Below are 16,321 nucleotides of genomic sequence, written 5' to 3'. Positions count from 1 at the left end.
AACATTTAATAAAGTCAAATACAAATAAGGCAACAATAGAATTATCCCACACTTTTGTAAAGTTTTTTGCCTCTGATTCGAATGTCCAAAAAAAGTGTCATTCTCAAAGAGTGGGAATAAAAAGGAGAAAAAAGAAGGATGAGTCAGTCAGTTCAAGTAATCCCATCAGAACACACATAGTTCCTATTTATTTCTGAGGAGTACTCCATCATTTGTGTCGATATTTCTGGTAGTGTGATTTCTCGTGTAATCAAAAACCTTTTTGCTTTGAGACATAGCTTGTATTTTATTCTGACCCACGGCAGTTCACTATATTCAATGAAAGTAGGAAGATGCCACAATATTAACCGAAATGTAAAGTCTCTTTCATACAGAGCAGTTGCAGATAAACAATTTTTGTTTTTTACACTAAACCCAGCAGCAGCACATCATTATTCAATATCTGTGACATTTGACCTCAGACATGGCTTTTCAATTAGTGTGGGTGCTTGATACATGCTTAAAGGGGTCATATTCAGATTTTTTTCAACATTTGAAACACTTCCTTTTGGTCTACATAACATGCAATTGTGGTGCTTTGGTCCAAATTTTGCATAGATCATGTTTTACAGACCATTTTCTAGCCACATTCTGACTGTCCCTTCAGAATTCACAGTTTTGTAGGTGGTCTTATTTACATGCAAAAGCCCTCTTCAAGGCCAAGCCCCCTCGACTGCGTCTCCATCATTGTTGCTAACTTGGTGACTTTGTCGCTAAATCTAGCAACTTTCCAAATCCTCTTGGCGACTTTTTTTGTAAACAGCTTGTAGCAACAAATCTGGCGACTTTTTCTGTTGTTATTGAAGGATTTTCTTGTGTCTTGGAGACTCGGATGTGAAAGCACGCTGCAGTTACTGTCCTCAACAAGCATTGGTGGGTGCTGCCGTAAGCCTCTCCCCCGTTCCAGAGCATTCCCAGGCAGACAGTTTGCTGCGCGAACAGAGCAGAGACCCTCACCACTCAAAGTACAGACTGCAAACAAAATATGCATGTGCAAAGCTGCCGCTGTTTTCGCCTTGGTTTTCAAAAGCAAGATAAAATATGTCAAGCTAAAATAATTCACTGCAACGTCCTAATCCCATCATTTCAGTTAATGAGTCAGTAAATCGATGGGAATAATGTCACAACCCTCCTGTCTTTTGATCAAATTTGATTCTCCAATATTTCAATTGATTTACATTTAAAGAAAACAAGCTAAAAAATCAACAGAAGAAAGTTTACCTTGCAGCTCTGATCATACTTAGCACAATGTTATTCCTATCCTCTCAAGCATCATTGCAATGAAGTATGCAAATGAGGCGATGGCATCATCTAGCGACTTTTAGGACAGCCAATAGCTGTTTTCCTTACTGAAAAGTTGGCAACACTGGTCTCCATGCCATTAGCCATGTTGTAGTTTTTAGAACTTACTATTGAGTCTACTGAAAGATATTAGTTAGAACTATACGCTACTTTTTTTTAGAAATGGCAAGAAAGACTTTAGCATGCATGTGCAAAGCCATGCAAGCCAGTCTGCCCTACAAAAGGAGGATCGAGAAAAATAAGGAACTTATTGACTACAACTCCAGAATATGACTACATTAAATGGAGGACACACGCAAAGCTCTTCGGGTAAACCTCTACCATGTATAGAGATATCCGCTAAAGATACTAAGACAAAATGCGTCACAATCGTCTCAAATTCCAAACGGCTTGTTTGGAAAGAGGCAAAAGTGTTTTCATTATATCTACGCCACACCTCCATGGTTTGGATTCAAATTTCCGAGAGTTATGGGGATCCCAAATACACAAAAACAGGTGCCAAAAGGTAAGAAAAGTTGGTTTTGCATCGTGTGCCACCTTTAAGTTCAGAGCACTTCAGCTCCTCAGGCATGAAGGACATAGGCGGGCTATGGCACAGTGCAATTGCATGCATGCACGCAATGTAGCCAAGTCATGATATGATTGTAATGCAGGTTACTAACGACAATAGAAACATAACACAAATACTGAAAACAATCTTGCAATCAAACTTCATGGCATGCTTGTTTACTCCGGACTATATAATACTACATTTAGCAGCATGACAATGAAGTAAATTCAATTAATGTAAACATGGTTCTTTCAATTAATTGAAACAGCCGCCACCTTGCACAATAAAACAAGCAAACTGGCAAAAGCACAGACACCCAGTGTGAGCACAGGCAAGGCCAGGAGAGAAAGGGGGGATTATGGCCAAGTTCAGCACGGTGGAGATAGGGGTCTAATAAGCCTATCAAAGAGTGGAAGAGGTGTATTTTGACTTCCTGTATGTGCACGGCGCCTATAATCCATACACTGTATCTGCACGTTTCTAAACTGGATCCACACAGAATAAATCACTATAATAACAAACAGACATGAACATCACAGGGTCGCACACAAACATCCCCTTGTGACCACAGAGGTGAGCAGCCCTGCATCTGTCTTTATTATGTGTTGCTGTTTCACAGGACCGCTGCAGCACCAACGTGTCCCTGTGAACAAATGAGGCACTGCGGGATCACTTTATGCCTTCTTTTCCATTGCAGCAAAACTTGTTATTAACACTATCAATTAAGTTGTTCCTTAATTTATGTTAGTTCTGAAGAGCTGCTGTCCTGCCCAAGCCTCCCAGTTGCCTTGTGTCTTTTCTTTTCAAAACAATAAAAGGCCTGCGAGTTCGGTCAAAGGCGCGCACAAACATGCACTCAAATCTCCTTATTGAAGGCAATTAACTTGAATGTTAATAGAACAGGCATCCACATCCCACAATGCTTATTGTCAAAAGACAAAGAAGTCACTGACTTACATCTCGGATGAAGTACTCAAGGGTAGCATAGGCTATGGCGATGCCGTCGTGGGTGCTGGTGCCCCGACCAAGCTCGTCCAAGATGACCAGGGAACGCTCACTTGCGTGGGAAATAATCTCTGACGCCTCCATCAGCTCCTCCATGAAGGTGCTGCGCCCTTTGTAGATGTTGTCGGACGCTCCCATTCTGATGACAAGGCACACAGGAGAGTTCAAAGAATAAAATGGCTTAGACAAAGAAAACTTCAAAAAAATTGAATGCTTAGACCAGGGGTGTCAAACTCATTAGCTCAGAGGTCGCGTGGAGGAAAATCTATTCCCACACGGGCTGGACAGGTAAAATCATGGCATAATAATTTAAAAATAAAGACAACTTTGAAAATAGTTTTCTTTGTTTTACCTTAGCCAAAAATAGAACAATCTCATTCTAAAAATATACACATTACAAATAATCTTATTGGCAAAACACTTTAATAAGGTTAAAAATTCTGAGGAAAAAATTGGTGCAGTTTCAAAACACCATGAAGAACACAATGAACTTAGACTTTGTCTTAGTGTTTTTACAAAGCCATTAAACGTTAAGCACTTCCTGTTTAGCATTCTGATGTTGGCAGTTCACCATTAAAGACATGTTTGGAAAAGAAAACAAGTGTTTCCTCAACTGACATCCACAACTGCCACAACACATTAATGTATCATCATTCAAATCTTACAATTATAATATAATCAAAACAATTGTCAAAATGACCGAATTAAAGGCGACATAACTAGAAACTTAAAGGCCTACTGAAACCCACTACTACCGACTACACAGTCTGTTAGTTTATACATCAATGATGAAATCTTAACATTGCAACACATGCCAATACGGCCGGGTTAACTTATAAAGTGCAATTTTAAATTTCCGGGGAAATATCCGGCTGAAAACGTCTCGGTATGATGACGTTTGCGCGTGACGTCACGGATTGTGTGGAAGTATTGGGACACCATTGTGTCCCAATACAAACAGCTCTGTTTTCATCGCAAAATTCCACAGTATTCTGGACATCTGTGTTGGTGAATCTTTTGCAATTTGTTTAATGGACAATGAAGACAGCAAAGAAGAAAGCTGTAGGTGGGATCGGTGTATTAGCGGCTGGCTACAGCAACACAACCAGGAGGACTTTGAGTTGGATTGCAGACGCGCTACCGTGAGTACGCAGCTTTCTTCCAAACATTTAATCGCTTGCCCGTACGTGCGTGCCGCTATGTGCATGTCACGTACGTAACTTTGGGGAAATATATGTGCTGTATGAACTTTACGGAAGTGAACTGTACTTTGGGCTGTGGGATTGAGTGTGTTGTGCGGGTGTTTGAGTTGTATTGGCGGGTTATATGGACAGGAGGGGGGAGGTGTTTGTTATGCGGGATTAATTTGTGGCATATTAAATATAAGCCTGGTTGTGTTGTGGCTAATAGAGTATATATATGTCTTGTGTTTATTTACTGTTTTAGTCATTCCCAGCTGAATATCAGGTCCCACCCGCCTCTCACAGCATCTTCCCTATCTGAATCGCTTTCACTGCCCTCTAATCCTTCACTTTCCTCATCCACGAATCTTTCATCCTCGCTCAAATTAATGGGGTTATCGTCGCTTTATCGGTCCGAATCGCTCACGCTGCTGGCGTCCATGATTGAAAACAATGTGCAGATGTGAGGAGCTCTTCAATCTGTGACGTCACGCTACTTCCGGTACAGGCAAGGCTTTTTTTATCAGCGACCAAAAGTTGTGAACTTTATCGTCGATGTTCTCTACTAAATCCTTTCAGCAAAAATATGGCAATATCGCGAAATTATCAAGTATGACACATAGAATGGATCTGCTATCCCCGTTTAAATAAGAAAATCTCAATTCAGTAGGCCTTTAACCAATGTGAACATCGTAGATTTATGCATAAAATAAAATAGAAGAAACAACACATTTTTACAATGGAGTTCAGAGTGCATTTCATGCAGTCAACAAATTGCAAGTGCTGCACATAATTTTAACAACAAAGATAATGGTCATGTTGGCTTGAATCTTTGCATCTTACCGTTTTGTTACTTTATCTGTTGAGTGGATAATTTACAATAAAAAAAGATATGGTGCGTCACTACAGCATTCGTCTGCCACCAGCCGCAACAGGAGCAGCTGATTGCTAGTACTTGCGCTGATTGGAGTAGCGGAAGCCAATCCACAGGGCGCTTAAAGTCAGCTGACATGTCATCCTAAACAGTGTGATGTGGGTTACACTGGAATTGCTATTGCGACATTCAGTGGACACATTTAGAACAGCAGGTTATTTAATGAAAAAACTACAGCTTAAATTTATACTTAAACTTATTTTGCGGGCCGTATTAAACCTGTTCATTGGACGGGCCATACGTTTGACACCTCTGACCTAGACCAAAACCCATTGGACGTTACCAACTGCTCCGAGTCTGTGTTCTGGTGAAATGTGTAAATGCAATTTTTTCTTTTGTAATGCTTGATTTCCTGGTACCTAATAAAGGGACCTTCTACTCTCACACCACCTGCCTTCTTTGCATCCTGGGATCACGCCAACAATGCTGAATCACAACCATAACACTAAAGCCAATAATGTGGAAAAAAAGTAATTTATATTCCTGGGGGGAAAAAAATATATGATTATGGCATACTGCTACACCCCGAAGGAAAAACTACCAGCGGTCGTGGTCACTAGTGATAAGTTAATAGGGCTATCTGGAACCTTCAGCTCTAACTATGAAAAGATTAATCATATAGTGTTTAGCACGTACTGTATGTATGATTTTGATCCTGTCTAAATTAAGGAAAATCCAACATAAACTAAAAAAAAATGTGCACCCAATTCTTGTTTTCAAAGATAATTTAAGAAGTACATCCACCCTGGAAAAATAACAGATCAAATAATTTTGTAGCTCAAAATAGATGACATTCATGCCCACAAGTATACAATTGTAGATTGTATGAAAATGTGTTTGGCCTTGGAGGAGATAAGCAGTCAAGTGAGTGCCACTGTAGTTGTTTTTTTTTTTTTAAATGTACATAAATTCCAAAGACAGTCTCCCATTCACATTCAAGCGTGTCTTCTCCTCTCCTGATTGACTCTCGACATTCTAACATTCAATGAAGCACACAGACATTAATCCTCCCCTATTACCATGGTTACGCCACACGCTATATGGTAGAGGGGCGTAGGGCGTGGCGGGCATGCAGCTGCATTACATTAGCTAATTTACAACAGGAGTGTGTGCGGGCATAGCAAAGGCTCAGGGGAAATTATGGCCGTGTGTGTGTGTGTGTGTGTGTGTGTGTGTGTGTGTGTGTGTGTGTGTGTGTGTGTGTGTGTGTGTGTGTGTGTGTGTGTGTGTGTGTGTGTGTGTGTGTGTGTGTGTGTGTGTGTGTGTGTGTGTGTGTGTGTGTGTGTGTGTAAGACAAGGGCACAATCCAATGAAAAGGGCGCGCGTCTGTCGGCAGACAGGAGGACGTGCACTATCAGTGCCTGTTTGCAAATCTCACATTCCATCCAAAACATTAATGGTGAAGGTAGTCTCCATTTATTATCACTTACAACTTTCCAGAAAACATGCATTTAGTGTTGTTCTTTTCATGAGTTTTAAATTCAGCCTCACTGGATTCACAATCCCATTATCATGCTGGTCATAGTAATAGTTCCATTAAAGTGCTGCTGTCACTCATGTTTGCATGCATAATCAAACAGTCCTATGGCATTTTAGCGGCAGGACCATAAGTGGAGAGATCACTAAATGAAAGCTTAAATACAACTTACAGGAAGACACACACATGTAGAGCATAATGGCATGCATTAACATTAATGAATACTTTATTTTTTAAATATATCAGCTCTTTAAAAGCATTGTTTTTCTATTAGGGAGATGTGTTCCCTCACTGACCACAAAATTAGGAACACCAACAGTTGAAAAGCTGTGTCAAAAAGTTTGTTTTGTTAATTCACACTACAATTTTCGACAAGCTTCAGAAGTAGTATCAGAGCTGTAAAAGAAGTGGGATGGCTGTGTGGAACCCTAAATCTATTTCACCCGCCTGGTGTTGAACACAATCGTTTCTGTCCGACAAGTACTAGAGGAGTATATCCGTAAATGTTACTCTAATCAGATTTTTAGGTAGAAACATGGTGCAGTACAGAGACAGCATTGAACAGAGACACAGAGAAAGTACTGAATAAAGGGTAACTGGGAAACTGCCTCGCAGTGCAGCCCTGCCTTTGTCTAGCACAGGGGTGCACACACACTTTTTCAGCAGGCGATCCACTTACCAAATGACCAAGTCGAGGTGATCTACCTCATGCCAAGGAGAAGCCAGAGCTTAAAAAACCCTATTACATTGCTAAAGTCTTCTGTCTGGAATAATGCTATTAATGCTGCACAGGAACTTTAACTCCCTAAAAAAGTAAAAGTTAAAACTGTCCTTATTTTTTTTTTTTTTTTTAGAATTGTGTAACCTACCAGCAGTTTGCCATTTCTTATGTTTAGTTTTAAAAATCATAAGGAGACCTAAGATTTAATCTACATTTATCACACTTCCTTGTGGTATAGATCAGTGGTCTTCATTGGGGCAGTTGCGAGAGACTAAGGCTGATTAAACGTTTTATATACATGTATATACACATAAATATACATATTTATGTATACACATACAAATATATATATATATACACACATATGCCTATATATACACCTATACATTTTATATATATATACATATACATATATATATATATATATACATACATATACATATATATATATACACATACATACAGTACATATTTATACATAATAATGTGTCTGGACCGCTCTTTCATCCCCAAAACACGTCCCAAACTAAACAATTGTTACGTCTTGGCCGCATGGTTGCGGTGGTTGTGTCCCCAAGAGGCAAAAAGGAAGGCAGGGAGGCAACATGCAGGTAAGATGCTCCTTTATTCATCAATAAGTGAGGGGAAAAATCTTCGGCAAAGCTTAACTCAGGAACGATCAACGGTGAGTGACAAATAGGAGAAACCAAAAACGCAAGCTGTCGCAAAAAGCGAGTGACACTGCCAGACAGAGTGTGGCGCGAGGCATGAATAAATAGCTCTCTGATTAGTGACCAGGAGCAGGTGAGCATCCCAATAAACTAATCAGAGGCAGGTGATGAAAATCAGCACCCATGGCAACTCGGAAACCCAACGAGGGTGCTGAAACAGAAATAAACAACTAAGAAAAAGCAAACAAAACATGACCCGGGCAACGGATCATGACAACAATGTCGATACGGTAACTCGAAACAGCGGCAACGACATCATGGATGTAACATCAATGTAAAAACAGGAAAACAGTATCCTGCAGGCGCAACTTGACAGTCCTTTTTTTACTCATCAAGCTGAGAAAAACAGTACAGCACACTTCCCCCCTTCACGATAATAGCACGGTACACCACATCCGGTCTGACTGCGCAAACGAAATAAAGGTTTCAAATAAGTGCGTTAGACAAGCATAATGTACTTAAAGCACTTACTGATACATTCATAAAATTATTATGCTTTGACTCAAAATACTGGTCAAAATTGTCCAAAGATGTATTGCACCAATAAATGTGAGGATTTTTGCTTTAAATTGAGAAACATTTTATAACATTATATTTTACACAAAAAGCATATACTCTATGGTGGTAAAATAGGTGTAAAACAGAAAAACTTAATTTTATTTATTGCATAGTTATTTTACTTGTTGTGGATTATTCAATACTTGTTTGTATATTTTTTTAAATTAAAGATGAGTTTTGGTAGTGCAATAAATACGAAAGTTTTCCAAAATAATGAATAATTGTGTTATTAATCGTGATAACAATATCTATCAATATAATTATGATTATTTTTGCCATAATCGTCCAGCCCTAATACACATATATATATATATATATATATACACACACACACACACACACACACACACACACACACACACACACACACACACACACACACACACACACACACACACACACACACACTATATAAGCACACAAGTATTCATACCCCTGGCAAATTTCGACATAAAGTTACTTTTAATTCAACCACCAAATTTTCTTGATTGGGAATGACACAGGCGTTACGCAGAAGATAATGAAACAAGGGGTATCCATCCATCCATCCATTTTCTACCGCTTGTTCCTTTCGGGGTTGCTGGAGCCTATCTCAGCTGCATTCGGGCGGAAGGCGGGGTAGACCCTGGACAAGTCGCCACCTCATCGCAGGGCCAACACAGATAGACAGACAGCATTCACACTCAAATTCACACACTAGGGCCAATTGTTTGCGTTGCCAATCAACCTATCCCCAGGTGCATGTCTTTGGAGGTGGGAGGAAGCTGGACTACCCGGAGGGAACCCACGCACTTACTGGTAGAACATGCAAACAGATTGGGTGTACTGCCACATTCAAATAACGGGCAACAACTCTGGTAGACATTCCTGAAGTCAGCATGCCAACTGCATGCACAGAGTGGCCTTTTATTGTGGGCAGCCTAAGGCACACCTGTGCAATAATCATACTGTTTAATCAGCATCTTGATATGCCACAGAAAGATCCCGATCCCGGGATTGAACTCAGGACCTTTGTATTGTGAGGCACATGCACTGACTAACCCCTGTCCCATAAAATCCGCTACACCTCCCTGATACCGAAGTACATGTCAAACTACTTTCTTAACCACAATACCAGAGGGAGCTCCACTAACCACGTTAAACCCAGATTCCGATCTAACAAAGGTCTTAACTCATTCTCTTTTTATGCCACATCAATATGGAATGCACTCCTAACAGGTGTAAAAGAAAGGGCATCTCTATCCTCCTTCAAAACCGCACTAATTCAACCCTAAACTAACACCCTCCCTTCCACATCATACCTCTACGGATTGTAAATAATTAAATGTAAATAATCAAATGTAGACACTTTTTCTTATACTTTCTGATCTCTCTCTGTGTCCACTACTTGCTGTACATATCCTACCAAGTCAGTCATACACTGTTCCAATGTCCATTTCTCTGATGATGCAATTGTTGATGACTGAAGTGTTGATACCAACCAAACCTAACCCCCCCCCCTCGATATCCCACACCCCGGATTGTAAATAATGTAAATAATTCAATGTATATATGTATATACTCTGATGATTATCTTGTGTGATGACTGTATTATGATAATAGTATATATCTGTATCATGAATCAATTTAAGTGGACCCCGACTTAAACAAGTTGAAAAACTTATTCGGGTGTTACCATTTAGTGGTCAATTGTACGGAATATGTACTTCACTGTGCAATCTACTAATAAAAGTTTAAATCAATCAATCAATCCACCGTGCTGCCCACAAGAGGTATCATTGTGGAAAAAAATGTTTTGCTTTGTATGCTTTTATTTACATTTAAACAAAAAGTGGCATGTCCAAAATTATTCATACACTTCTCAATAATCAATAGAAAACCCTTTATTGGCTATTAGAGCAATCAGACGCTTCGTATAATTGCAGACCACCTTTTTGCATGTCTTGCCTGGTATTTTTGCCCATTCATCTTTAGCGAGGAGCTCCAACTCTTTCAAGTTGCAAGGTCTCCTAGTCATCACCCTGATCTTTAGTTCCCTCTACAGATTCTCAATTAGATTCAAGTCAGGACTCCGACGAGGCCACTGCAAAACGTTAATGTTTTTGTCCGCGAATCATTTCTTCACCACTTTTGCCGTTTGTGTTGGGTCGTTGTGTTGAAATGTCCACTGGTGCCCAAGGTCAAAAGTCTGTGCAGACTTGTTGAGAATCTCGATGTATTGCTCTTTTTTAAATGGTGCTGTTTACTGTGATTAGGTTCCCTGGTTAATTAGTTGAAAAACACCCCCAAAGCATTAGGTTCCAACCACCATGTTTGACAATAGGGATGATGTCCTTAAGGTTGAAGGCATCTCCGTTTTTACGCCAAATGAAGAATACATTATTGTAGACAAACATTTACATTTTTATGTCATCATAAAACAGAACACCAGAAATATTGTTCTTTGTCCAGATGAACATTTGCAAAGGCCAAAGTTCAAAGTTCGTTATCAGGAGAAGGGTGTCTTCCTTGGCCTGCGTAAATGGCAGTCAGAAGTGTGTTGTGTCCGTTGGACGGTCCGCCTTGAGATGTTGCCACCAGTAGAGCCAAGATTTACCAAAATGGCCTTTGTGGTGATCCTTGGATTATTTTTCACTCTTCTCACAAACCTCCTGGCCAGCACAGGTGTCACTTTCGGCATCCGACCACGTCCTGTGAGATTTTCCACCCTGTCCACAAACCAACTGAAGAGAGGTGGTGTTTTTCACCTTTTCAGTTTATTAAAACAACTGTTCCAGTGAATCAGGGTACCGTAATTAAGATGCTTTAGAACTGCTTGGACTCTTTGGAATGGTATAAAATGTAGGATTTTCCCATGGACTGTGACAGTTTGCAGAGGGTACAAATAATTTTGGACATGCCACTTTTTGGTAAAGGGGAAATAAAAGCTGAGAAACATTTTTTTCCCACAATGATGCCTCTTGTACATCTTTTTATTATCTTCTAGGAGACATCTGTGTCATGTCCACACTGTCGTATATGCCGATCCACTGCATACCAGACATGCTCAATGGGTGACATGTCCAGCGAGTATGCTGGCCATGCAAGAACTGGGATGTTTTCAGCTTCCAGGAATTGTGTACAGATCCTTCCAACATGGGGCTATGCATTGTCATGCTGCAACATGAGGTGATGGTTTCGAGTGAATGGCACAAAAATGGGCATCAGGATCTAGTCACGGTATCTGTGTGCATTCAAAACACCATCAATAAAATGCACTTGCGTTCTTTTGTCCATAACATACGCCTGCCCATAATATACCGTAACTCCACCCCCACCATGGGCCACTCAATTCACAATGTTGACATCAGCAAACCACTCTCCCACACAACGCCACACACGCTGTCTACCATCTGCCCTGAACAGTGAAAACCGGGAGAGAACACCTCTCCAACGTGCCAGACGCCATTGAATGTGAGCATTTGCCCATTCAAGTCGGTTACGACGACGAACTGCAGTCAGATCGAGACCCCGATGAGGACAACAAGCATGCAAATGAGCTTTCCTGAGGCAGTTTTTCATAATTTGTGCAGACATTATTTGGATATGCAAACCAATTGTTACAGCAGCTGTCCGAGTGGCTGGTCTAAGACAATCGTGGAAGTGCACCTGCTGGATGTGGAGGTCACGGGCTGGTGTGGTTACACGTGGTCTGCGGTTGTGAGACTGGTTGGGTGTACTGCCACATTCAAATAACGGGCAACAACTCTGGTGGACATTCCTGCAGTCAGCATGCCAACTGCACGCTCCCTCAAATTTTGCAAGATTTGTGACATTGTGCTGTGTGATAAAACTACTTCAGAGTGGCCTTTTATTGTGGGCAGCCTAAGGCACACCTGTGCAATAATCATACTGTTTAATCAGCATCTTGATATGCCACACCTGTGAGGTGGGATGGATTATCTTGGAAAATAAAATATGCTCACTAACATATATTTAGACGGATTTGTGAACAATATCTCAGAGGAATAGGTTTTTATGTATAGAGTAAAAGTTTTAGATCTTTGAGTTTAACATGAGAAATGGGAGCAAAAACAAGTGTTGCAATTATATTTTTGTTTAGTGTATATAAATATACATACATATATACCAGTGACGTGCAGTCACTGGAGGCAGGTGAGGCGGGGCCTCACGTGCCGTCATGGAAAGAAAAAAAATTTATTAAATTGTTATACTGTATGTATCCAGTGATTATACTATAAAGTTATTTTCCATTTAACTTCACCAGTTTTAGATTATTTTTATTCAAAATCACCGAATTTTCACATTTGCCGTTCAAATACTGAGAAGAGATGGTGCGGTGATCAGCAGCCAGTTGAGGCACGTCACTCAGTTGTGCCTCAACATGGATTGCGGACTCGGCTAACTGCTGGCCTGCTGTGCAGTGAGACCGTATTGCTATATGAACTATATTATACATTTCCATAGTTTAGTTAGCTGCGGTATATAATGTACAATGTATTTTGTCAACAACTGTATGTGTGTAACGTATTTTTTGTGCTGAGCAATCATAAAACTGCTGCGAAGACACACTGGCTGAGGCTCGCAGTAATCCCGCCTCCTTGTGCCGGTTAATGCACCCCCGCCGTAGAATGCACCCCCTGACGGGAGTGTTATATCAACTAAAGCCCACACTTAAACTTTCCACGTGCAAGATTGAATCTATTTAAAAAAGTTATTTAATAAGAAGCCAAAAAGTGCAAAAAGAATAATGTTCGTGTTGGAGGAGTTGTGAATGACTGCAGGGCCACAACATTAGGTACAACTCCTCCACACGAACCTTATTGTTTTTGCACTTTTTGGCTTCTTATTAAACAACTTTTCTAAATAGATTCAATCTTGCACGTGGAATGTTTAAGTGTGGGCTTTAGTTCATATAACACTCCCGTCAGGGGGTGCATTCTACGGCGGGGGTGCATTAATCCAGCACAACAGCAGCGCATGGACTTCATTTATAAGTAAAGGTAAGACCATAATAACGTTTTTTTTTATTAAATGTGTTTTTTTGTGTGCTACAGTTTGTATGTGTAAAGTTAAAGTTAAGTTAAAGTACCAATGATTGTCACACACACACTAGGTGTGGTGAAATTTGTCCTCTGCATTTGACCCATCCCTTGATCACCCCCTGGGAGGTGAGGGGAGCAGTGGGCAGCAGCGGCGCCACGCCCGGGAATATTTTTTGTGATTTAACCCCCAATTCCAACCCTTGATGCTGAGTGCCAAGCAGGGAAGAATGCTGGTATGAGCTTTTAAACATAACCCGTTAACTGCTGCCAATCAAATGGTGAATAAGATACTCTTTAGGGTTCATATGTTTGTAAATCTGACTGTGATGAAGTCAGTGCCTCACCAGCCATGAACCTCACCGCACGTCACTGATATATACATATACAGTACATATGCTTATATACTGTATATATATATACAGTATATAGGATGTCGTTGTGGCTTGTACAGCCCTTTGAGACACTTGTGATTTAGGGCTGTATAAATAAACATTGATTGATTGATTGATTGATATGTATATATATCAGTGACGTGCGGTGAGGTTCATGGCTGGTGAGGCACTGACTTCATCACAGTCAGATTTACAAACATATGAACCCTAAAGAGTATCTTATTCACCATTTGATTGGTAGCAGTTAACGGGTTATTACATTTTCTTCATATGACCTTTTAGTCATATATTTTTAAAAATGTAAAATAATGCTTAATTTCAGCTCAAATAATAACTGTAAGGTTAGTGTGAAATGCACTTATTGATATACTCATGGAGTGCAGGTCTTGTTGTAAATTTAGATTTGGATATGCTCAGCCACAATTCCAACAATTCACTCTTTTACTATGAAGCCACGCTGTTGTAACACATGGCTAGGCATTGCCTTGCTGAAATAAGCAGGGGCGTCCATGATAACGTTGCTTGGATGGCAACATATGTTGCTTCAAAACCTGTATGTACCTTTCAGCATTATTGGTGCCTTCACAGATGTGTAAGTTACCCATGCCTTGGCCACTAATACACCCCCATACCATCACAGATGCTGGCTTTTGAACTTTGCGCCTATAACAATCCAGATGGTTCTTTTCCTCTTTGTTCTGGAGGACACGACGTCCACAGTTTCCAAAAACAATTTGAAATGTGGACTTGTCAGACCACAGAACACTTTTCATCAGTCCATCTTAGATGAGCTTAGGCCCAGCGAAGCCGGCAGCGTTTCTGGGTGTTGTTGATAAATGGCTTTCGCTTTGCATAGTAGAGTTTTAACTTGCACTTACAGATGTAGAGACCAACTGTAGTTACTGACAGTGGTTTTCTGAAGTGTTCCTGGGCCCATGTGGTGATATCCTTTACACACCGATGTCGCTTTTGACTTGTCAGACTACAGAACACTTTTCCACTTTGCATCAGTTCATCTTAGATGAGCTCGGGCCCAGCGAAGCCTGCAGCATTTCCGGGTATTGTTGATAAATGGCTTTCGATTTGCAAAGTAGAGTTTTAACTTGCACTTACAGATGTTGCAACTAACTGTAGTTACTGACAGTGGTTTTCTGAAGTGTTCCTGAGCCCATGCGGTGAGATTTCATTGAAAATAAAATTGTTAGCAAATATTATATTATTAAAAAAAAACTAATATATATATATATATATATATATATATATATATATATATATATATATATATATATATATATATATATATATATATATATATATATATATATATATATATATATATATATATATACATACACTACCGTTCAAAAGTTTGGGGTCACCCAAACAATTTTGTGGAATAGCCTTCATTTCTAAGAACAAGAATAGACTGTCGAGTTTCAGATGAAAGTTCTCTTTTTCTGGCCATTTTGAGCGTTTAATTGACCCCACAAACGTGATGCTCCAGAAACTCAATCTGCTCAAAGGAAGGTCAGTTTTGTAGCCTCTGTAACGAGCTAAACTGTTTTCAGATGTGTGAACATGGTTGCACAAGGGTTTTCTAATCATCAATTAGCCTTCTGAGCCAATGAGCAAACACATTGTACCACTAGAACACTGGAGTGATAGTTGCTGGAAATGGGCCTCTATACACCTATGTAGATATTGCACCAAAAACCAGACACAAATTAACCTCCATACTGAGTGTCCAATGTAAGAAGTTACACAATACTATATGCTTCACACACTGCTTATCTTGGCAGTTTGGACTTCTGTGTGAGAGCATATCCTGCGACATATCTGATTTTAGACTTGCACCTGCTGCGATAGACCAGAGCAGACATGTGCACCGCCTACAAGAGGGAACAGGCGGTCTGACACCTACTGCGGCACTTTAAAAACCCAGGAACCCATTTGGGATTCAGCGCTGCTCAAATGAGGAGGATAATGATGCATAAACACTATCTCGGAACTTTCCAGATATTTCACACATTTGTTTAACACTTAGATGAATAAACAATAATATCTAATTGCTTGCCTGCACCAGTGGTGACATCAAGTCCATTTCAAAACACACTTTGAAATGCCTCTTTTTGGCGTCTGTTTCCATAACGACCATGAAGGGATGGAAGTTTTGTAACCTTCAGGACTTCATGCAGGAAAACACACACTGGAGCTGCATACATGCACATTTGCATCACATATACGCGGCACCTGCTGGATTACACGACTGTAGTCTGCAGCCGAAGAGCGAAAAAACTAATCTATTCATGTACTGTAGAGTATCATACAGATTGGGAAAAAAGTACATTTTGTATTTGATCCCATGCCGCATTTGTAAATATCCTCA

The 16,321-nt window shown here is 40.1% G+C and overlaps 1 protein-coding gene across 6 annotated transcripts in view; it reads right to left on the bottom strand.

Moving 5' to 3' along the window:
• Positions 1 to 16,321, bottom strand: part of msh3 (mutS homolog 3 (E. coli)) — a 96,762-nt gene that overhangs the window by 29,974 nt on the left and 50,467 nt on the right. For all 6 annotated transcript variants that reach the window (XR_009821706.1, XM_062025495.1, XM_062025494.1 and 3 more), the window contains exon 21: positions 2,849 to 3,035. Coding sequence is in view for 5 of the 6 variants with exons in the window: in XM_062025495.1 (XP_061881479.1) it covers positions 2,849 to 3,035 (187 nt within the window). In the remaining variant the exon portion in view is untranslated. The remainder of the gene's footprint in view (positions 1 to 2,848; positions 3,036 to 16,321) is intronic.

Source organism: Entelurus aequoreus, linkage group LG17, assembly GCF_033978785.1.
Source record: "Entelurus aequoreus isolate RoL-2023_Sb linkage group LG17, RoL_Eaeq_v1.1, whole genome shotgun sequence".
Taxonomy (NCBI): domain Eukaryota; kingdom Metazoa; phylum Chordata; class Actinopteri; order Syngnathiformes; family Syngnathidae; genus Entelurus; species Entelurus aequoreus.
The sequence above is the reverse complement of the archived record's forward strand: the minus strand, read 5'-3'. Positions and strand labels throughout refer to the sequence as shown.